Raw genomic sequence first — 21,824 nt, 5'->3', positions numbered from 1 at the left:
GAGAGAGATGCAATGGCTGGCTGGTTACTGGCCAAAGTGTGATGTCATTGGGACTTCACGACGACGTAACCAGCTGCTAGGGTATATGGCGTCGTCCGCCTGTCACCTTGGCAGGGAGGTCGGTTACTGCGCGGGATCGAACCCGTGCGTCTCGTTTCCCGGAGAGGCAGTGGTTAACTCAGATGCGTTAATCATTAAGCTATCAGCACTTACTGGCATGTGCAGGGACGGGACGTGACTTGCTATCTGAGTGTAATTTGGATATGAACAATAGCTTCCCCCCCCCCCCTCCTCCCCCCGACACTTATTCGCTTAGCGGCTATGGGCGTTGCAGCTGCGCGCATTGGTGGCATCACGGGCGTCGTCCTGCCTTTCGCCTGGCCTGACTTCACGCGGGTTTTGATCTCGGTTGGCTTGTCGCCATGCATGCGGTAGCGTTAGGAAGCCGTCTGCCCGAGCGGTCGGGATGAGACCCCCGGTGGATGGGAAGCTGCGAGTAAACCGTCCCCAGGTCCTGCGTCGCCGCCGCCCTCGAGTCCGGTGGGAAATCAGCGGGTGGCCAGACGCGGGCTGAGTTGTCTGCCGGTACCTGCGGTTGCGGCACCGCGTCCGTGCCGGTGTTGGTCGCCGCGCGTCCAGCCCCGCCGGGGCGAAAGGGACGCTCGTCCGGCACTGCGCGCACCCAGCTCGCCCTTACATGATTTTCGTGGAGATGGATGTCATCAGTGCGTCTGTGGGACGTGTTGCCTGACAGACAACTACAGACGTCGCTTCTTCCAAAACGCGGCGGCTCTTGTGGCAACCTGTGGTCGTGCGTTCAGTGGGATGGCAGAAGCAACGTTGCATATTTTTGCGATGGGGCGCGACTATGGTCCGTTGGAATCCATCAAAGATTGTTCCACTATAAACGCCACCTGGCGGCGAAACCAACCAGCTTCACGGAGCGAAACTTTGACAGCACGCTTATGATGTCAGTGAAATTTGCGGTATGGGCAGCGACGGGTCACGAATTCGATTAAATTGCGTCATTGAATGTTGCTGTCAAATTGCTGTCAGATGATCAATTATGTCACGAGAACCGAAAATGACGTATGCTTTGCAGCGTCATGTGGCCTTCACGGTCAAATTCGGATGCATATGGTGGTGGACTCAATATTACCCCCAAAAAAACACCGGCCAATTTCAACTTTCAAACATCAGGATATTTGCCAGCGCAAGAACTAGCGTCCGTCACACAATCCTGACCTTTTAAGGTCATCACTCAAGACCTAATTCAGGGTCAAATGACTGGGAACTCATCACCTGAAGGCCACCGGCTGGATCCCATCTTTTGAGGCACCAGAATACTCACCGGCGCAAGATCCAGCGTCCCTCAAAGGTCCTCAAATTCAGGAACACCGTTCGAGGTCAAATTCGCGGTAAAAAAGGGAACTCCATATTATCGCCAAATTACCGGCAGATTTCGCATTTTCAAGGATCAGAATATTCACCGCTGAGGAAAGTGGTGTCCCTCAAAAGTCCCGCAAAACTGGAGATAACCTTACTAGGCCAAATTCAGCCTGAAAGCCCGACATTTTTCTTGAAGGGTGACCTTGAGAGGTCAGTATTTTGAGGGACTTGGGTTCATGCGCTAGTGACTATTTTGATACTTAAGAATTCGAAATCAGCCGGTAATTTCTCGGCGATACTCGTTTGTTTATTTCGGGCCTGAGCAGTCCACAGGCAAACGCCTAATCGTGGAAACGGACACAAACACACACACAAACACACACACACGCGCACGCACGTACGCAGGCAGGCAGGCAGGTGTAGCCAGGCCGAACACTAATGCTAGGTGAGCGCAGTCAAGCCTGTGATGGTAAACGTATAGAAATAAGATTTCAGACTGAGAAAAGCGTGCCTTGGTAGATGCTGTTTTGAAATAAGGGAGATGTTTGTTCATAATCCAGTGGAGGACACCAGTATGAGTACTCGAACCCAACTACACGAAAAACGGTGTCGTAGTTCGAATCGAGAAAGATGGGAAATGGTACCATTGCTCCAAATAACGATGCCGCACTCGATCAATGAGCGCACATGAGCGTTGAAGGCACGCAGCAAAGCCCTGTGATCGAACCGCGCTTTACGAAAACACGGCAACATTTGCACGCTTCGCATGGGAAGGCCAGCACCCTGTATACCTTTGAGGCGGTCGAATCTTTGTGGATGGCAAAAGTACGTTTGGTGTCCAAGAAAACGCCAAGATCACCAATGTACTGGCAGCTACCCAAACAGCGACCGTCTAGTGCATATGAGTACTGAACAGGTGAAGTGCGGATGGTGAATGAGATGGAATTGCACTTAGCTGGGTTCAATCTCAGTCCCCAATTGTTGGACCATTTACAGAGGCGATCCAAATCCGCCCGAAGCGCGGGCAATCTCACGTTGTCCATTCGGTGACGAATTTACGCATCATCAGCGTACATAGCATTCACTCTCAATTTCGTCAGGAACATAAAGCAGAAAGCGGGTGAATAACAACGGTCCCAGGATGCTGCCCTCCGGGACACGCTTAAAAATTGAAATGAGCCGGAAATGTTTGAGTAATGTAGAATTTCGCGTCTGTTGAGCCTCAATTTGACTTTAAAAGTGACGTTTAGTTCCCGGGACGTTTTTGACGGACGCTGATTCTTGCGCTGGTGAATGTGCTGGTGCATAAAACAGGTTGGATCCGCCGGTAGTTTTTGGCAATATGGAGTTCCTCATGCTTTTACAGTGCTTTTAACCTTAAGGATCGTATGATACTGAAAAATAAATGTTATTTTGACTGTTTCCGAGCTCAAATTGATCAACCCACGTTTTTAGTGAAATTGGAACTCGTCGCTGAATAAATGAGTGAATAAATAGCCAACTTCACGGACATGCTTGTGTGCCTGTTGGCCGGAAAAATATATAGTTTGATAGCATCATCGCCACGTCTGGCGGCGTCTAATTAAAAATGTCCCGTACCTTTGAACGACTCCCGACATGCATGCCTAGCCGTCCGCTTTTTTAGCACTAAGTCTGCGATGATGGCCCGGTTTCAGGCCGCAAGCTTGAAAAATGGCCTTACACTGAGACATCACACAAGCGGGCCACAGAAAATATATTTTTCCACTCTACGCGTTTTTTTCAGTTTTTGGCACCCCGATACGCGAGGTGCCGAACATGTTGTAGACTGAAAACTAGGTTTACGGCCAAGACTAGACATTTCATCGCACACTGCTTAATCTAACTTAAAGCCTCTGTGCTCATAGTAATACATGCAATGTATTGCAATGTATGCATTGTGTTGTGCTGCATGTATTGCAATGTATGTATTGCAATGCAGATGTATTACATGCAACGCGCACTAGCATGAGTTCTCAGCGTGTAAGGGGTTTTTTAATAGTAACGGAAGGCATCGTCATGAGAGGTATAGGTGGACATTAGCCACGTCCATGAAGGCAGCTATTAATGTTGACACAAGCTCCGATTCCACTGAAAACGCTTCGGGTGACCAATTACGGCGCGAGAACACCGAATCTAATGCCTGTTTTTCAATGTCACGTGACGTTCGAGGTCCAAATCAAAGAACCTTATCGCCCAAAGGTTATCAGCCGATTCCAAATATATATAGTTGGAATCCTGTCGATCGCATAAACCAGCGTCCGTCGAACAGACTTGACCTCTCAGGGTCAAGTTTTAAGGTCGAATGACCGATCTTAATATCATGCAAAGGTTGTCGATCAATGTCGTTTTTTAAGATGCCAATCTTTCTTAGCATATATCCCAGTGTTCGTCGAAATGTCCTGGCCTCCCGAAGTCAAGTGTCAAGGATAGGCTCAAGGTTAAATGACGAGAAACGTTGGATGAGTATTGGGACTATTTCACAGCCGCTTGTTTACACGCTAAAGAAGATTCTAATGTTGAAATCTAAAATTGCCCCGAAACTCCTGAGCGATGTGTGCAGCTTTCCATATTTTTCTTAAGCGTTTTATCCGAACATTTCAAATGGATGGATTTCTGGCATCAGAGATCACGCTATGCAGTGCATGTTGTGTGAGTCCTGACCCCTTCCATCCGACGGCGCAGCCCCACGTCAGCTTTTTCTAGTGATTCTATGACAGAATTTTATGGCGAAAGCTTATCGTACCGCAATGCTCGGCACGGTCTGCCCTGCCCTCTGATGTCATCTGATCTTTATTGCGGCCGCTGCCACTGACCGCAAGTCATACCTATCAAGGTCAAATGGCGAGCACTTAGAGCGACTTGAACTTACTTTGTCACGGCTGGGTGAATCGGAAGGCCTGCGCGCGAACCAAATGAGCCATCAGGACGAACATTTATCTAGAATTTGACCTTGAAGCGTGACCTTGTGATTTTACGTATCATTGACGCACGCCAGTTGATGCGCTGAAGAAAAATCTGATGTTTAAAATCCGAACTGGACCAGAAACTTTAAGGCAATGTAGGAGTTCGTTATTTGATCTTGAATTTTGCCACAAAGTTTGGCATTGAGAGGTTAGAAATTGTTGAGGGATGCTGGTTTGGGCGCCGGAGAAAATTCTGATGCCTAAAAATCCGAAGTTGGCCGGCAACTTTGGGATAATGTGTGCGATTCTCCGCCGTTTGGCCTTATATTTGGCTCAGAAATGCGGCTTCTCGACAGATCTAGTTGATGCGTTAGAGGATATTATGGCGTTTAATAATCAGAAAAAAAGATTGATGTCTTCAGGGTGATATAAAGCTGCCCGCCACTTTATCTCGAATTTGACATTGCAGGTCACTCGATATTGGAAAACAGACAGGGTGAGTTTTTTGTGCTGTGATTAGTTATCATAGGCAGATTTATTGACATTGGAGCTCGTTGCTGCATAAATTCCCTGCTTCACGGACGCACGCTCGTCCCATGTCAATGTGGGTGGCAAATCAGTGTTTTGTTCCAAAATCAAGACACCGAATACCTACTAACAAATGCGTGACAAGTCCACTCTGGTATCTGATCGACACTCAATGCTCCATAAACAATGACCCGAAGCGCAGCAAGTTTCCAGCCCCGCTCTTGTGAACATCTCAAGCAAGAAGGAGACGGTTTGGTTAGATGCATCAGTTTTCAGTTCGACAAAATTCTGGATCCCCTGGCGTAGTAGCGTGTATCGGGTATTAGAATGTACGAGCCCGGTTGAGGTTTTAAGTGGTAGTGTTCGCACAGATTTCTGATAATTCTCTGCATTTCAAGTGTCTTCCAGTTTTGAGGTGCCAGATTTTGCTTAACCTTGTTCCCTCGAAACCATAAGCAAAGCTTCGAAAAGTCAAGTTTTCTCAATATCAGTGACCAACGCTTGCTCGAAAATGTTATGTGGCTTTCTGACATAATGAAGCTCAATTATTTTCCACGTAAGAACTCCCACCTTATTATGCTGAAAAACACCATATGCTCTTGGCTTATATAATTTATTTTGTGAGATAAGGAAATATTTTCCGTGCGTGCTTGTTACAAGCGGGTTCTTTATCGACTGGTTTTCCACTGCATGATGGTAAAATATGTCATTATCTGGCCCAGGATCTGTAAAATGCCCTGTATTTTCGGCATCGGAATGTTGATTGAATCTGAGTGTTCGTTTCAACAGTCGAACATTCGGAATCTGAATGCTCGGTTGTAGGGCAGAGTTCCATTGCTGGGTTTGACGATTTACCGCTTCATCTTTCGGTCAATGACGGACAATTAATCTTGCACCAACAAAACATGCAATTCACTACATCACATCACTCAATATCGTTGCAGCAGGCGCAGCTGAAACTGACGATAGCACACCGTTAACCCCTCGCACAGGAAATCTCAAATAACACCTGGCACTTGCTCCACTTCGCTCGTCTAGCTGTTTGGCAGCGGCCGCCGCTTCAGGGGCAGGGGGATGGCGGCGCGCGCAGGGCGGGAGGGTGGGGGGGGGGGGGGGGCGAGACGGGGCCGGACTAGGCCGACCAGCGCCGGACCTCCCCAGTTCACCCGCCGTCCGCCCGGCCGCGTGTGCTCCATCCTGTGCCTGCCCGCCACCCCCTCCAAGCCGCCGCCATGGCCTGCTGGTCCGAGAACTACCACTTCATCAAGGAGGTGTACGACTTCCGCGTGGAGGAGATGAACAAGTGGATGGACGCGCTGGAGGAGAGCAGCAAGAAGCTCATCACCAACAAGGTGTACACGTCGCGCGAGTTTCGCCGGATGCGGGACCAGTTCCGGGTAAGGAGCCGATCGCACGCTCCCGTGGCGCGCTAGTCACGGCTCATGACTTGAAGGCCGAGTCAGACCAGCCGTAGTCCACAGATAGCATGCCGGAGTGCGTACACCAATAGCTTCCGTAGACTTGGGGATCAAATGAAACGATGGCCATTGACATCCGTTGCAGCGGATGAACAGTGCGAGATGTTATTGCTGAAGGACGGAATTATTTATATGAGGAACTCGCGAATGAAATTGAAAGTGCGAGGTTAGCATTTTTGGAACAAAATCTTTGCCCGTCAATTTTTGCTGGGAGCAGACTTCCACCTCAGTTAGTGCACTGATGGTGCGAAGGACAATCTTCGGTGGTCTGAACGGCTCAGATATGCCATCTTTCGTGCATTTTTTACGGGAAAGCGGTGCTTTGCAGCTGGGTACCATCGATACTTGCTTTGGAAAACAAGGATAGCATGGCTTGTCGACAAACTGGTTAGCTTGTTTGTGTGTATAACTAGTAGCATCGTGCCTAGTTGTTTGTCATGCTACACTTTGTGGGGCTCGCTTCACTGTATAGATACAAGGAGCGAGATAAAAGGATCAAGCCCTGAAGAAGTGCATCAAAGGAGCATTAATGTTTGAATCCCTTTACATCAGCCTCAGCTCGAGCGCGCGCCATAGAACATTCCGTTTTTACGTGGACACAAAATCATCATCAACACCTAGTCGATAAAGCGGGCTAGAAGTACCTCAGAAGCTGAACCACTTCACATCCATAAATTTTAGTCTCTTACCCTGGACCCCAGACAGATTTTATGTCACCCAGATAGAGCTGGTCATTCTGTCACTTCTTCCATCGCAGTCTTTCATCCTTGATTTTGATAATACTTTTCACGTGAGGCGTAATCGACATGGCTTGAAAATCCACGTTTGCCGTTGTCATCACTGTAGCTCAGTCCAGAGAAACAGCCAGTGCAGTCAGTCAAACACCGTACCTGACCACTGTTGATAGACTGTGGATTCGGCTTGAGAAACCGTTTAGCTCGTCAGGGGCTGCTTTTTGTCAAGCGATCATGGAAGGGTCAGGGTGGCACGCGGAGACCTCATGATGACAATGTATAACATGTCGAAATCTTCCGGCCAAAATAGCGGTTGTGCTGGAATTGCTCTGCTGAAGTGGTGGGGCAGCGTCTTCGTAATAAACTGTGCTCAGCACGGGCACTGATTTAATAGCCACCTTTGCAAAAGACTCGATTAAATTTCATTATAGAAAGAAGACAAACGCTGGCCCCAGTTCCTCACGCCACGCTAGTCCTGTCGCAGACCCCTTGCTGAACCTGCTATGGTCTCCTACGGGAGGTCGGAAATGGAGGTGTGTAGCAGATCCTCTCTGTAGATCACTCAGAGACGAAGTAGGGTGTGTGTGTGGGGGGGGGGGGGGAGTTAGTACTCCGCGTGGTGTAGCGGCAGCTAGCTCTCGTATTACCCAGTCCCACTGCATAGCTGCATCCTCGCAGCCGGCCAGTTCGCCCTGTGTGCGGTCCGACTGTATAGCTGCACCGTCTTGTTTTAGGAGTCAGTTGAGCCACCAGCCGTCGGCCACGGCAGCGAAGCACGGAGGAGTGGATGGCGGTAAGAAAGGCGTGCTGGTGCTTCTCGGCCCAACGCTGTCACGTTTGGTCACGAACGTCTGACGCTTGTCCAGCAGGTTATGCTATAGCGCTTCACTTGTCGAATGGAAAACATAACTTGACACGCGGAGAATGACGTTGAATGTTCTTTTCTGTTTGAGTTCAATGGCCATGCATCCTTACCATAGTTCTGGCAGATTATTTCTTTTTAAAAAGCATTTACGCTCTCTGCTATTCGAATTGAAATATCAGCACTTGCTTTTTTAACACCGTGTGAGCTTTTGCTTGAAAACCTAGGCACGCATCAGTAACCAGCTGCACATCAATGTCAGTAGGTCAGACACGCGTGGCGCAATATTTCACCGATCAGTCATGAACGCATGCTGTGCGGCGCAGTATCAATGCAAGAACCTGAAGCGCGAGGAGCTGAAGGTATGGTTGGCGGACATGCTGAAGCTGCTGAACCAGAAGTCGGACCAGAACCTGGAGACCGAAAAGAAGCGACTTGAAGCGCTGATCCAGCGTCACACCGAGGTGCTACCCGGCATCGAGGAGAACATGCGCAAGGTGAGGGGCACCAGCGAGGAGAACATGCGCAAGGTGAGGGGCACTAGCGGGGAAAACATGCGTAAAGTGGGAGGCACCGAGAATATGCGCGAGGTGAAGGGCATCAGCTTGGAGAACATGGTCAAGGTGAGGGTCACCAGCGGGGAGAACATGCGAAAGGTGAGGGACACCAGCTGGGAGAACACGCGCAGAGTGGGAGACACCCTGGTGCCTGAATGTGTAGGGTGGAAATAGGACATGGATAAGATAGGATAGGAGGGTGTGGGTTCTGGGAGAATGAGGGCGAGAGAAAGGAGAGAGGAAATTGTGAGCTATTGCACAATCTAGGTGGTGTAAAATTAAAGTGGGAAAAACACAAATATCCGTCTGCTTTAGCAGCATGCGCTGATGTACAAACACTCCAAACTGCAAGTGAGTAGAAACCCTCGGCACCTAGACGCGGACAACAAACTGCCATCCGTCGGTCGGGAACTCAGCGGCCGCAATTTTCCAGCTCTGTTGTGGCCCGGCAGGCAGCGCTGGTTACACCGGCTCGACCATTCAGGTCGATGAGATGGCCTGTGATGTCGGTTGAGTTCGTGATGTCTATGCACTGTCCCGGGCGTGCAGGCAATTCATGACAATTCATTCATTCATTCATTCATGCATGACAATTACACAAACGACAGAACGGGCATTCAGCTTTATCTCGCCACATGCAGCAGGCGCCCATAAACTTACCAAAATAATCACATCGCACCGAGCTACGAAAACCCTGGACTTCATTTCCGGTCTGTTTAAATTGAGTTTGAAATGTGCGCTTTACGATGCAGTGTTTTGGTCTGTGCTGAGCTACGAAACAACGCCAGCGACCGAAGTTTCGGGTCTTTTGAAATATGTATTTCAGCTTAGATTTCCCACATGTGAATTCAGTCTGTCTATTTCTTGTACACTTTCGTAAAAATGATCATCATATAAGCGGAGATTGGAAACCAACAGTGATGTATTAATGCATATGTGGAAACGTGTTCATCATATCTTCATCTGCTGCACTGTTTATTGTTACACTTTTGCATCATATGGGTACCCTTCATCAAAAACTAGTTCAAAAATTCCTCGTTCTTGGTAGGACTCTCATTTATAACTTGCACATCGCTAATGACCAACCTTTAGAGCCCCTCGGACACACTCTTTTGGGACAGAGGTACTTCTCCGCAACCAAAAGTCAGCAGGGTATATATATATATATATATATATATATATATATATATAGTCCCCGGCGACCATCTGCTTGTTAAGGCATGATGTACAACTTCGATGAACAACCGCTCCCTCCGCACCAGGTGGACGTGTACTCGCGCTGCTACCAGTACGTGGATGACATCACGCCGCTTCTAAAGCTGCTCGAGGATCTGCGGAGGAAATCCACCGAAGACGTGAGTCAAGCGATACACTGTCACCAGCGCAGCTGTGGCGAGACACTGTTACCAACGCAGCTGTGGGGAGACACTGTCACCAGCGCAGCTATTGCGAGACACTGTCATTAACGCAGCTGTGGCGAGACACTGTCACCAACGCGGCTGTGGCGAGAGACTGTCACCAGCGCAACTGTGGCGAGACACTGTCACCAGCGCAGCTGTGGCGAGACACTGTCACCAGCACAGCTGTGGCGAGACACTGTCACCAGCGCAGCGGTGGCGAGACACTGTCACCAGCGCAGCTGTGGCGAGACACTGTCACCAGCACAGCTGTGGCGACACACTGTCACCAGCACAGCTGCGGCGAGACACTGCCACCAGCACAGCTGTGGCGAGACACTGCTACCAACGCAGCTACGACGGGACACTGTCACTAACGCAGCTGTGACGAGACAGTCACCAACGCAGCTGTGGCGAGACACTGTCACCAACCCGGCTGTGTGATGTATGCGTGATCGACCGCAAAAGCCAAAATCTGCCGTACATTGTAGTTCCTAAATAAATACCCCGTCATTATTTTGGCTATACTACAAAGACGGACGCATAGAACTGTTGGCAAGACGTGGTGTGGTGTCCATTTCAACAGACAGAAATTTGGCCTGAAATTCAGATACGACTTCAATTTTAGAGGTAGGTGGCTCCAGTGGAGGGACGCGCCACTTTAAATAATGACATGCGGTTCGGTTTTGGGTATTACCGTCGGTGGAGCCGTGAGGCGTTTATATTCATAGTGTGATGTTACATTATTATCGTCATTTACGCCATGGTGTTGAACCGTGGTGGCTCCCCGGTTCGTCATCACAAATTAAATCGTTTACTTGGACATGCCGTGCTTGATATATTTAAACATCGCACCTTCCAGAACATGCCCATTGTGGTGTATATATTATAATGTTTGTTGCATAGGCTGGTAAATGTCTCCGCCAAGTGACAGTCATAAAACTGTAAATTGCTTTTGGCTGAGTATTCGCTCTCCTCCTTTGCAGAAGTTGAGTTAAAAGTTGCAATTACTACGTTTGGTAAAGCACATACGAAATTTCAATGTGGCCCAGGACGACAGACACGAATGTTGCACCCGAATACCAGATATTGGAGAAAGGAAAACACGTCTTTCCCTACTCACATTCCCAGAAGTAGTTCCGAACTATTTTTCGTAACGGTTGCCAGCCAAGACGCAGAACACCCGCTTTTCCCCGGCTGTGTAACCGTGTAAGTACCAGCTTTGGGTTCACAGCTGCCATTATTTTCACGCTCCTTTTGACGTTAAATGTCAGCATTCACCTACCCACTGAGTTCCGGATTTTATTTGTTTGTTGACCGCATTGTTTTGCCTCATCGATTCCCCTATTTTGTAGGAGCACGACAAGAAACCTGATTCCGGTGGATCGAAGGTGAAATGTTTACTTTTCCGCCGCATGTGAATTGCATGTAGAAAGCTTGCCGTCCCACCTCTTACTGTTTGGTGTGCTTAGACTGACTGGTGCCACTAATACCACTGCAAACACGATCCAGATGATGACGCAGATGTCAAAAACCAGTATCGACTGGCAGTGTCTAGCAAGCCTACGACGATGCAGGGGTGGGCATGACACCAATGTGGGTGCGGGTGTCACAGTCGTCAAGGAATGCTGCATATGAGGTAATCGGCCTCCTTTGTTAGATACGTGTTTGCACAAGGAAACAACCGTCAGAGACTTTTTGAAGAATGACCCATGGTATAACGTATGATTATTTGAGTTCGATGAAGGTTCCACATGTGGCATCCCATGATTGACGGAAGATGATCGGTCTCATGTTATGTGTCAGTGTGTGTGTGTGTGTGTGTGTGTGTGTGTGTGTGTGTGTGTGCGCGGTTCATTAGCATTTGACTCGCTATGAGGCTGGCATTGATGTCGCATGATGGAGTCTGCTGGTATCCGATGCGTGCCCCGACGATAATACCACGAGCGATGCCAGGAACACGTAAAACTACCGCCAGCTACATATCACTCCATTCAGTCCAACGGGGAGCAAGTTCTACCCAAATCAGTCGTTTTCAGGACGGACGCCGCTGTTGTCACGCTACTAGCATCACCTCATGTCCACGGCGACCATGTGCCTTGTTCGTCACATGTGTCTCCGCTCGTGACGATGTCAAGGGTTTTTCAATTTATGCACTTTGTGGTCGGTTTTAAATTCGTACAATGGCGTTTCGTTGTTTGTGGGTGTGTTTTTACCAGCATTTGGCAAATAGTCTGGTTTAGGACACCGGCAAACAATAGCATGGATGGCGCCTGGGTCATGCACCACGCCACCCCACTCAGAGATTGTTTACCAGGCTATCAACACATCACTGCCCAAGCTCAATTCTTAGCGCGCCTTTCGTTCGTTAGACGCTGGCAACAGATGCCATACTCATGGTAGTACGCATGCCTGCACTTATATTTTAACAGGTTTGTGGTGTGCACAACATCTGTAAATGTTTTTGGGAATGGTTCTATTGTACCTACTTGTCCCGTGCATTGATTTAATCGACACTAAATTCAACACCATCATGGCGTGAAGTCTGTGCCAGCAGTTCGTTTACCAATGGCAATCGCGATGTTGCTCATGTCGGTCGTAATTGAGACTGACGTCCCTGCCCACCCCTGGCGATTCTGAGCCTCCCTGGCCCATCCTTGCGGCCCGCGCGGTCCTGCACGACTGCGCCAGCGTCCCGCCTCCGCCTCTGGACTGTGCCGCGCTGACACGCAGCTGTACTGCGGTCCTGCCGGGTCACAGATCCACCCGGACAGCACCGAGCAGGTCACCACCTTCATCGAGAACCAGGAGGCCAACATCGCCAAGATCGAGGAGAAGCGCGGCGAGTTCCAGCAGCTGCTGAAGCGCGGCGAGAAGCTGGAGGGCCAGGCTGACTGTCCCGACTTTCTCAAGGAGCAGGTGAAGGGTCTCAGCGAGCTCTTCATGGACACCGAGCAGAAAGCCAAGCTCAAGCTGGATATCCTGAAGAGTGAGTCGCCCACCATCATATGGACCCTTCATATGTCCGGTCATATGAACATTATATGGTAATATATATACATATATAACTTTATATACATATATATATATATATATATATATATATATATATATATATATATATATATATATATATATGGCGCCATTCATATGACCGTTCATTGTTTTGGAGGAGCAGCTCTCTTGGTAGCTAGGGGAGGCAGGTCAGAACAAACCATGTATCACAGTTGACAATGAACCCAAGTTGTTCAATCATGTGGGGGACCAGTTGGCCGTGGGCGTCCATAGCCCATGCTCTGCGGAGAAATCGCCATCATTGTGACAATTACAGTCGTAAGGGCAAAATACCCGACCTTCAATGGCACAGTAGGTGCTGGGTGAGCGAGGGTATCAAATAATAACTGGGATACATTATGGCAATACTCCACATATGAAAAATATTATTCATGTAAAATCAGCAGCCTAAGACCTCCTTGCTTAGGCCTAAGATGTTGTTCAAAAACGTTTTAATCCCTGCTGTGGGATTTCATTACTTTTGACATTCAGGGTGTAACACCCCTAGCGATTACAAAAACGATGTGATATATTTTTTTTTAAAATGCGGTATTTCACTTTGCAGTCCCTTTTGTGCGCCGTGTATCGGAATCTGAATCGATGTATGCGAAGCTCCTCTCAGCAGCCATCATCACACCCACGCCTGACTCCAGCCTCACCTCTCGCCAGACAACGAGAAGGCGTGGCAGGAGTACGAGGAGGACAAGGTGACGATGGTCAACCTCCTGGACCAGGCCGACGAAAAGCTGCGCAACATTCGCAAGCTGTTTGACCCGCAGCAGGGCGCCGAGGACCTGAGCATGCGCACCGAGCAGGCTGAGAAGACCCGCCAGGCCAACGAGGCCTGCTTCACCAAGCTGAAGGCCAACGTCGACATCATCTGCGGCATCTGCTCCCCGGACAAGAAAGAGGAGCTCGGCAAAATCGTGAGTACAGCTTCGGTATCCGTTCCTGGACATAGAGGGGGGAGCTCAAATGGTGAAAGCAGCTTGCATGACGCCGGGGGGGGGGGGGAAGGGGCGCCTGAAAGTGTCACGCGGTGCCAATATTGCGACCCAACAGTCATAGCATGCAGCGTTGCTGTGCGGTCGAGTGAGACGCACAGTGCGCGAATGGTAATCTATCAATCTATCAATGCTCTGCATTGGCTTGAATTGACGAAATGACTGAGAGTTGGGTGCGGAAAAGTCCGGACGGTCACAATTTTCGTCTCATTTTACGGCCACAAGATTCGATTTGTTGATACAACTATTTTATTCAAAGTACGGCGCGAATAAATTGTTAAACATTTGAGTTACTTTCTTCCACAAAACAGTTAAAAAATATTCCACAACCATTTCAGCACTTTCGGAAACAATTTCGAACGGAGTGACTAAACCAGGATGACTTCTCGAATGCATATTTAGCGGTCGTGTGCGGCTATTCCAGATGAAAGGATTCGAGGAGCGCAACGCCGTTTTAACTAACACGGATGACCGCATCAGCAAGCTCAAGAAGTATACTACGGATCTGCAGGCAAGTTTTGCAAAGCACCTGCTTCAACTGCTTCATGAACTGCAACTGTTGATGTTCCTCGACACGTTCCTCGGTTCCCACGTGGGGACACGGGTTCTAACTCTGGTTGCGCCATGATCCCTGAGCGGTTATGTAGACACTCAAGTCGCAGGCGTTCCGTAAAAAAGGCGCACGTCGAGGTACATTGCATTCAATTCAACACAAAACTTCGTCACGCTACATGTCATATTGCATGCTGTCCATTGGTGACCGGACGGTCGCCAGACACCTTCCATTTGGGTACTCCGTCACTACGCGGTTCGATTGATATCTCAGAGTGTTGGGTGCGGCTTGACGCAAAGCAACTGAAGTCGCTTCCCGATCCCGTCGGCAGACCTTCGTCGACAAGAAGGAGGCTTCACTGGCATGGCTTAAGACCGGTCAGGAGCAGCTGGACGAGTTGATGAAGTTCCCCGGTGAAGACAAGTCGGACGAGAAGCTGCTGATGACCGTCAAGATGCAGAAAGACATGGAGACGCAGCTGACCATCCTGGCCGGGCTGATCACTGAGTCGGAGCGTCTTCTGGGGGGTTAGTCATTGTGCGCCGCGTGGGAGATTTATCCCTCTCGCCTCCTTGCGCGCTTTACAGGGGTTTAGCGAAACAACCGTACCAGGAGCTTATCGAGAGGACATGGGCGATATGAAAAAACTCCCTTCTCAAGCCTCCGCTGTCTCTCAGCGTAATCCCAAAACACTCTGGGCTAAGGTTCGTAACAGCAAGCACAGTCACGTATCATTTGCACCCGTTGGCTGCCGCCAAACAACAGTACAACAAATAACTAACAATTTCGATGACCGTGAAGGACAAATGCAATGCATGCTTTCAGCGCGCGGAGATATTACGGATATCTGTCGATGCCCACCTAAGCCTTCTTAATCACGCCTCTGGCTCTCCAGGGCACAAACCGCAATATTTAACGACATCTCACTTTCAATTCTATGACGTAACCGGACCCAGATATTAGCCCGCAACGTCTCCTTTACACGTCGTCATAGTAAACCGCAGAGGCATTCTACTGCGTAGCGGAGCGACACGATGTCACTTCAGTCTGCACGACTTCTCAAGAAAAGTGCGGCAAGTAGTGAAATCTGGCCTCAAAACTACCAATCCCAATATGCACTAATGATATCAAATTGCATTGCTTTGGTATGTCATTGGTGTACACCTCTTAGGCCAACCTCTATCCCAGACAGCACCAGCTTTAAAAGAGGGGCGGTTCACATAAGCATTAACTCTGCTTCATAACGTAGCTCCTTTAGATCTTTTAGGCTTAGAACCCCTGGAGTAAGCCTATCCCTGCTTCTGTGCTACCCTCGATACACCTGCCACCATGGTATCACCGTTTGTGGTTGGTCAAAAAGGTGTAGGTCGACGGCCAACTACTTAGGATAGCAGCGCTATTACCTACCGTAACTCACCAACACGCGTGAAGCCCGATGGATGGCTTCGACGACCGCCAACCAAGAACAAACTCCAGCCCCAGCGGGCCATCTTTCAGTGCATGCACCATTTGATGCATGTAACTGATTGTCACATGAGCTCCGCCACTTGACACTACCTTGGTTTAAGAATTTATTGAGGGAGCTGTTGCCTGAAGAATGGACGATATGCTGCAGTGCAGCGTGGCTGGGTATTTGATTCTGAAACCGATGTCTATGCACAAGTGCATGTTTTCTCCGCTTTGTCCTCTGGTGTATTACCTGCTCGTCCATTTGTGCTGCATCCTGAATTAACAAGAATCTTGGAATAGGCACACATTATGGAAGCATATAAAAAACGGCACTTCACAAACAGCACCAGCCTTATTCCTTGTGAAATATCCAGGAAAGTGGAGAGATAGATGTATTAATATTTCGACCTTTTTAATCCATCGGAATGAATAATAAAAGTCGTCAGCCGGGTAGTAAAAGTCCTCAGATGTTTCGCTGGACACCCTCTTCAGTTTATTGTTCAGTTCCTCTAGCTTATTCTTCACTTGCTCCATCATCACAAGGTTATCCTCCACCACCGATATCAGTAGTTTATCGAAACTGTGCACTGACTACTGATATTCGTTTTAATAAAGGCATGTAGCCTAAATATCGATGCATCTATCCCTCCCCTCTCCGAGCTATTTTACGAGGAATAAGGCTACAAGTACTGTCTTTTTATATGCACGATGTTCCTTGCGAACGCACTCATAAACTTGCTTACTTACGAGAACGTTATGAAAAGTAATGTGTAGATATGAAATACCTGCCATACGACGTTAAATGCCTCACATGTTCCGTATATGTGACATTTTTCCACCAGCCCTCCTGATATCTTGAAAACCCTACGCGAGAGCACAGGGTCAACCTGAAAAGCGACCGTGTCGGCTGTCTCATAGGGAAGAACAACTCGGTGGCAGAGGGTCACCTCCTGGAGGTGGAGCAGGTGAAGAACAAGCTGGAGGAGCTGAACAACAAACTGAAGGAGGTGTCCGGCGAGATATCTGAGGACCTCCACCACTGGGCCGACTACCAGGTGAGTCCACGTCCTCTCGTCGCAGCCTTGAGCCGGTGTCCCGCCGGAGTATGACTCCTGCCGGCGACTGCTAATCCGCTATCTGGCTGTTGGTGACAACGTCTCACGGCAGACCTCTGCTGCCTCCAGCGTGAAATGCTGTGTGGAACAATAAGCTTATTCCTGTTGCTTATGTTACGGGTGTCATGGTCTGGTACGCTTCTGCGGATGTCTTTAGCCCCATGGATCAAGCCATATTGACCCCTTCTTTTCGCCCCTGGCCGTGACTCTTGCCGCTTGGCCTGCCGCAGGCTGAGCTGAAGACGTTCCAGCCGTGGGTGACTGAGGTCGAGGAGAGGATCAAGGGAGGCCAGAAAAAGCCAACCAGTCTGAGCGAGGCACAGGAGATGCTTAAGTCTGTGCAGGTTGGAAGCATACCATGCTCTCAGACGTCTGCACAGCAGTTTTAACGTCTAAAGCGTACTAAGTGCGCGTGGTTGCATTTCACTATAACGTATCTTCTGGAAAGGGACAGGTAGCAGTTGGCTACCCAGCTGCGGTTGGCCGTAGGCTACCTGGCAGCTGGCCACCAAAGCGTTGCACAAATGGACTCTTAAGATTACATTTGTCCAAATTGCCCGCTTGTCAGAATTGTAGAACGGATGCTGCATGCAGCAATGAGGGACCGTAACCCATTACTTCGAAGGTCCCGTTGTCCGCTCGGGTTTCATCTGAGCATCTTGTGCCAAAGGCGTCGCCGCCTCGGACCGAGCCTGGTCGAGCGTGCTGTCTGAGCGCTGGCACGACCCGGCCTCTGCCGGGCTGACGGACGGTGGCGGTACCCGGTAGGAGTTTGACACCGACATCAAGACGCGCCTGGGCAACCTGGACAAGATGACCGAGACGGTGACGATGATGACGCAGCATGAGAAGGCCGACCGCGAGATCACCGAGTGCCGCGAGCGGCGCCAGGTGGCCGAGAAGGTGTCAGCCGAGTGGGTGGAGAAGACGCAGAAGCTCGTGCAGCAGTGGGAGGAGCTCAACGCCACGGTAGGCGCGGCACGGCGCAACCCAGCCGACCAGCAGATAGATGGTCTGCCCGTCCCTCTCACCGCGGCGGCCGGAGCAATGTATCCGTGTTTAATGTGCACTTATACACAGCGTACTGGTTATGCAAGGAACTTTGCTTGCATTGCTGTTACGTCATTGCTTTTCGTTTGGTGAAGAATGTAGAGGTCTCTAAACGGGATGGCTTAAGTGCATTCTGTTTAAGTTATCTGCTTAGGTGTACGTGAAAAAACTATGGAACCATGGATGCACCCACAACGACCAGAAACACGTGACTATTCCACCAGCTCGTCATGCAAAGCTCAGGCTGCAGGCATAGAACGACACTGACATGGCTAGAGCCCCAGACGCCCCGACCGGTAGACGGAAGCACAGGGGCGACTTCGGCCACTGACGGCGTGTGTCGACAAAGTGGAAACCTCCGGCGACTGCCAGCTGGCCCCAATTCGTCTGGCGCGCCCGTCAGGTCCGCTGACCACTATCTGGGTTACCACTGACGCCGCGCGGGCCTCCTCCGTGCCAGTTCACGAGCTGGCACACACGCTCGCGCGCGACGACAGCGGCGACGCTTCCGCAGTCGCACACATGCAGTCAGGCGGACGCCGCTGGGCACAGGAACAAAGGGGCAGATGGGTGGGAACTCGGGAGTAGGCTCAAACGTGACTGGACCCAGTTTTTGGCTATTTCAAAAGGCAAATATATTTATATTTATGTTGACATTGATCAACGCAATCATGGCAAAAATTTCACAACTAAAAAACGAGGATTAAACAGAAAGAAAGCATTGCCGCTCTTCAGCCGAAATAACAAGGGATTGCATATTGGGTATCACTGCGGGAAACAATTCCACATCTCAGCGAGCCTAAATAGAAGCGTCATGTCAACACCACCGATCTGCTTTTGACATTTCTAAGTTGTTGTGGAAATCAATACGTCAGAAGTTGGCATTTGGTAGCATGCACACAATTACGCGAGCATCCTCGCACCAGTACACACGAAGAAAAGCCACTTCCGCGTTACTTGAAATCGACGAACAAAATACCACGAACGAAACACAGTGCAATGACATTTATGGCTTCCGTGACGATGACAGTGGTGCATATTTCAGCATCGTTCACTACATTTTACATGTGAAGTACAGAGATCAGGGAAGGACACTTAAACACTGGCTCCCATTAGACCTCAAGGAACGAATTTCACGGAAATACGCGCACCACATCGCATCATGAGCGCGCGTATCGTCCGCACGTCTGACAGGCGTGTCCTGACGGATCGGCAGGTGACGGAGGTGCAGGGCTGGGTGGCGGCCGCCGAGAAGGTGGGCGAATCTCCCAACCAGGACACCGTCGACGCCACGCTCAACAAGCTCAAGGGCTTCTTCGCCGAGAAGCAGAAGCTGGTGGAGGCGCTGTGAGCGAGCGGCGCCGAGCGCTGCGCTGAGGACGGCTGGTCCCAAAAGACGGCCGTCTGAAGAAGACAGGGTCGCGAGCTACCAGGCCGGTGCAAAAACGCACCTCTTTCTCAGCCGGTGTAAACCGGATTCTGCCGGTGCCGACCGGATCGGAGGCGTGTTTGACGCTAAAAATACGTTTGGTCTGGATGAGCGAGTTGGACGTAGAGGGATGAACAGCAGCCAGTTGATGTCCATTTAACAAGGCTGAACGAAGCAGTGTAAAATATCCGAGGTCGTAGTTGTGAGCCTTCTCTCTGCTCATGCAATTGTAATGTATTGTGAGGGAGGGGAAGTAAAAGCGCTTCGTGTGAACCTCGCCACGCAGCCTGTTCCTTATTAGCTCTCCTGTATGGCTTCATCTAAATATTGTCAAAAATCAGTGACAACCACGTTTTTTGTTGATGACCTTGAGATGCATGTCCACGCCAAACAACCTTTTGGCATTGTAAATGCATACAAAATTTGCTCATGTGTCCGTAGAATAGCCTTTCTCTTATAATTTCTTAATTTTTCCTTCTTTTACTTTTGTTACCCGACCCACATGCTTCCACAACTGCTAGAGTCTCTACAACTGTACGACTGACGCACTCGTCTGCAGCGTCTCGTCTTTTTCAATAAAGTTAGAAAAGACACTGTGTCTTAGAGCAAGGCTGCAGGTCTTGCTGGCGATCAGCCACCTGGAAACCACGTAATTGTCCTCAGAACAGCGCCGGTGCCAGGACTCCATATCGCATCGAAAATTCCTCGCAGGACGATACTGTGGCAGGAGCGTCCAGCGGTCTTTCCGGGCCCATTCGGGGTGGGGTGTACCGAGGCCTCCTCCTGCGCCCTCCTCGGAGGACAAAGAACTGCACCGGTCGGTTCTCTGCCTTCCCAAGAGGACAAACACCGAGTAGCCCCCGGGGGACGGGAATACCCTCCGGCAGGAACACTCACCGTCGGCGCCATCCGACAGTTGTCAATAATGGGTCGGCTCCGAGCGAATTCCTCCGGCTGCCAGCGTCGGCGCGTTTATTTTTATTGTGGGCCGGATAGTTGGACGGTGGGCGGTCGCCAACGGCGTCATGTTCGGGCGGAGGCTGACCTTCAACCAAATACAGGCCGGTGTCCGCCTGCCCGGCCGGGCCGCACGCAAAAATAGCCGGCGGCGCCGCGAGCGACCTTCGTACTGCCGTGCCCTCCGCAGGAGAGGAAGAACGCAGCGGTGGGGGCGGCACGGCGACACGAGACGTTACAAGCCCTCGGCCCGGGCAGAGGCGGGGCCGGATGGCGGCGCCTCTGCTGCCTCCAATCGTGCCTGGAACTTGCAGCTCAGAGTAGGCGGCATTTGCTGCACGTTTGTACAACCAGCAACACATGCGTGCGGGCAACGCTGGACCTAAACGTAAGGCTTTTGGGTGCGTGGCGAGACTTCTTGTATTTTTGCCACGGTGGGACGTCATGCCTTCTGCCAAGCCAGTGCCAAAAACATGGCAGTGCCCATAGTGTCAGTATCAGGCGTGGTCCCATGAAATCCATTTAACTATCAGCTTATCCGTACATCGATCTGCCTACTTGTATATGTATATATATATATATATATATATATATATATATATATATATATGTATACGTATATATTTCTACTATCTATGATACAATGTAAGCTTGAAGGGATGGCCAGTGATGCTCGGGTGATCAAGGAGGGTATAGCACAGAAGAACACTCTGAGGTAGTTATATTTGGCTGGTGTTTGAAATCTTACTTGTATGCTAGGTATTTGTATTCATGCCTTTGTGCAATAGTGGGACACACCCCAACGACGATGCCTGCCACAAAGCACTTGCTGGAGCAATGCAGTAAATGCGACAAAAAATAACACACCACTAGGTGCTCTGTTTCAAACAAATCCAGCTTAGCAGTTATACCCAATTTGCAGACGTTGCACGTTACTCTCAGATTACCCCGTAGGAGTCTCAAACACGAAACAGGTCATCACGTTCTACTTAATGGCTGCCCGACCATCTAACCAGCAAGTGGGATTTCGTGTCCCTCCGAAACACAGCATTACGGTCCACTGCCCGGCTCGAGCAGTCCTGGCGGCGGGCGGGCCGAGCGCGAGTAACCAAGGCCTTTCTTGACGCGGTATGGCGATGGGCAAGTGCCGGGTGGGTACCAGTGTACGACACAATCCTGCTGCAGCTGACTTCCTGCATTAAAAAATATTATGGCTGCAGAACTTCCCTGTACGCCAAATTATTGGTGATGTCCTCCGGCGATAGGACGAATAGATCGCCTACTCACTCTGAAGTAGCCGGCACAAACGCTGGCACGTGGGAACACTGGCTTAGTCAGGTTAAG

General features: G+C 49.9%; 1 protein-coding gene across 4 annotated transcripts; it reads left to right on the top strand.

The window, feature by feature from the left end:
• The first annotated feature begins 6,012 nt into the window (after window positions 1-6,012).
• Window positions 6,013-20,114, top strand: LOC119091350 (polyamine-modulated factor 1-binding protein 1). 4 transcript variants are annotated; one of them, XM_037214095.1, is made up of 13 exons: window positions 6,101-6,238; window positions 7,788-7,846; window positions 8,242-8,412; window positions 9,735-9,827; window positions 11,225-11,260; window positions 12,630-12,858; window positions 13,593-13,849; window positions 14,352-14,438; window positions 14,812-15,007; window positions 16,848-16,984; window positions 17,275-17,388; window positions 17,813-18,013; window positions 19,311-20,114. In XM_037214095.1, exons 2-13 carry the CDS (start codon window positions 7,841-7,843, stop codon window positions 19,443-19,445), a joined length of 1,662 nt encoding a protein of 553 aa, XP_037069990.1. In that variant the 5' UTR covers window positions 6,101-6,238; window positions 7,788-7,840; the 3' UTR covers window positions 19,446-20,114. The 4 variants fall into 4 exon arrangements, with proteins under 4 accessions (XP_037069988.1, XP_037069989.1, XP_037069990.1 ...); XM_037214093.1 differs by lacking the exon at window positions 7,788-7,846 and having other exon boundaries at window positions 6,013-6,238; XM_037214094.1 differs by lacking the exons at window positions 7,788-7,846; window positions 11,225-11,260 and having other exon boundaries at window positions 6,013-6,238.
• Window positions 20,115-21,824: the final 1,710 nt, after the last annotated feature.

This window comes from Pollicipes pollicipes, unplaced genomic scaffold, assembly GCF_011947565.3.
Source record: "Pollicipes pollicipes isolate AB1234 unplaced genomic scaffold, Ppol_2.1 Scaffold_3447;HRSCAF=4054_pilon_pilon_pilon, whole genome shotgun sequence".
Classification (NCBI taxonomy): Eukaryota; Metazoa; Arthropoda; class Thecostraca; order Pollicipedomorpha; family Pollicipedidae; genus Pollicipes; species Pollicipes pollicipes.
This window is presented reverse-complemented; position numbering and strand designations above follow the sequence as displayed.

Bases quoted from the DNA above. Each gene is read 5' to 3' on its own strand.
- LOC119091350 (XM_037214093.1), top strand. From the start codon at position 6,074: ATGGCCTGCTGGTCCGAGAACTACCACTTCATCAAGGAGGTGTACGAC. The intron at 6,239-8,241 runs GTAAGGAGCCGA...TGTGCGGCGCAG, and splicing joins GGATGCGGGACCAGTTCCGG to TATCAATGCAAGAACCTGAA. The intron at 11,261-12,629 runs GTGAAATGTTTA...GCCGGGTCACAG, and splicing joins CTGATTCCGGTGGATCGAAG to ATCCACCCGGACAGCACCGA.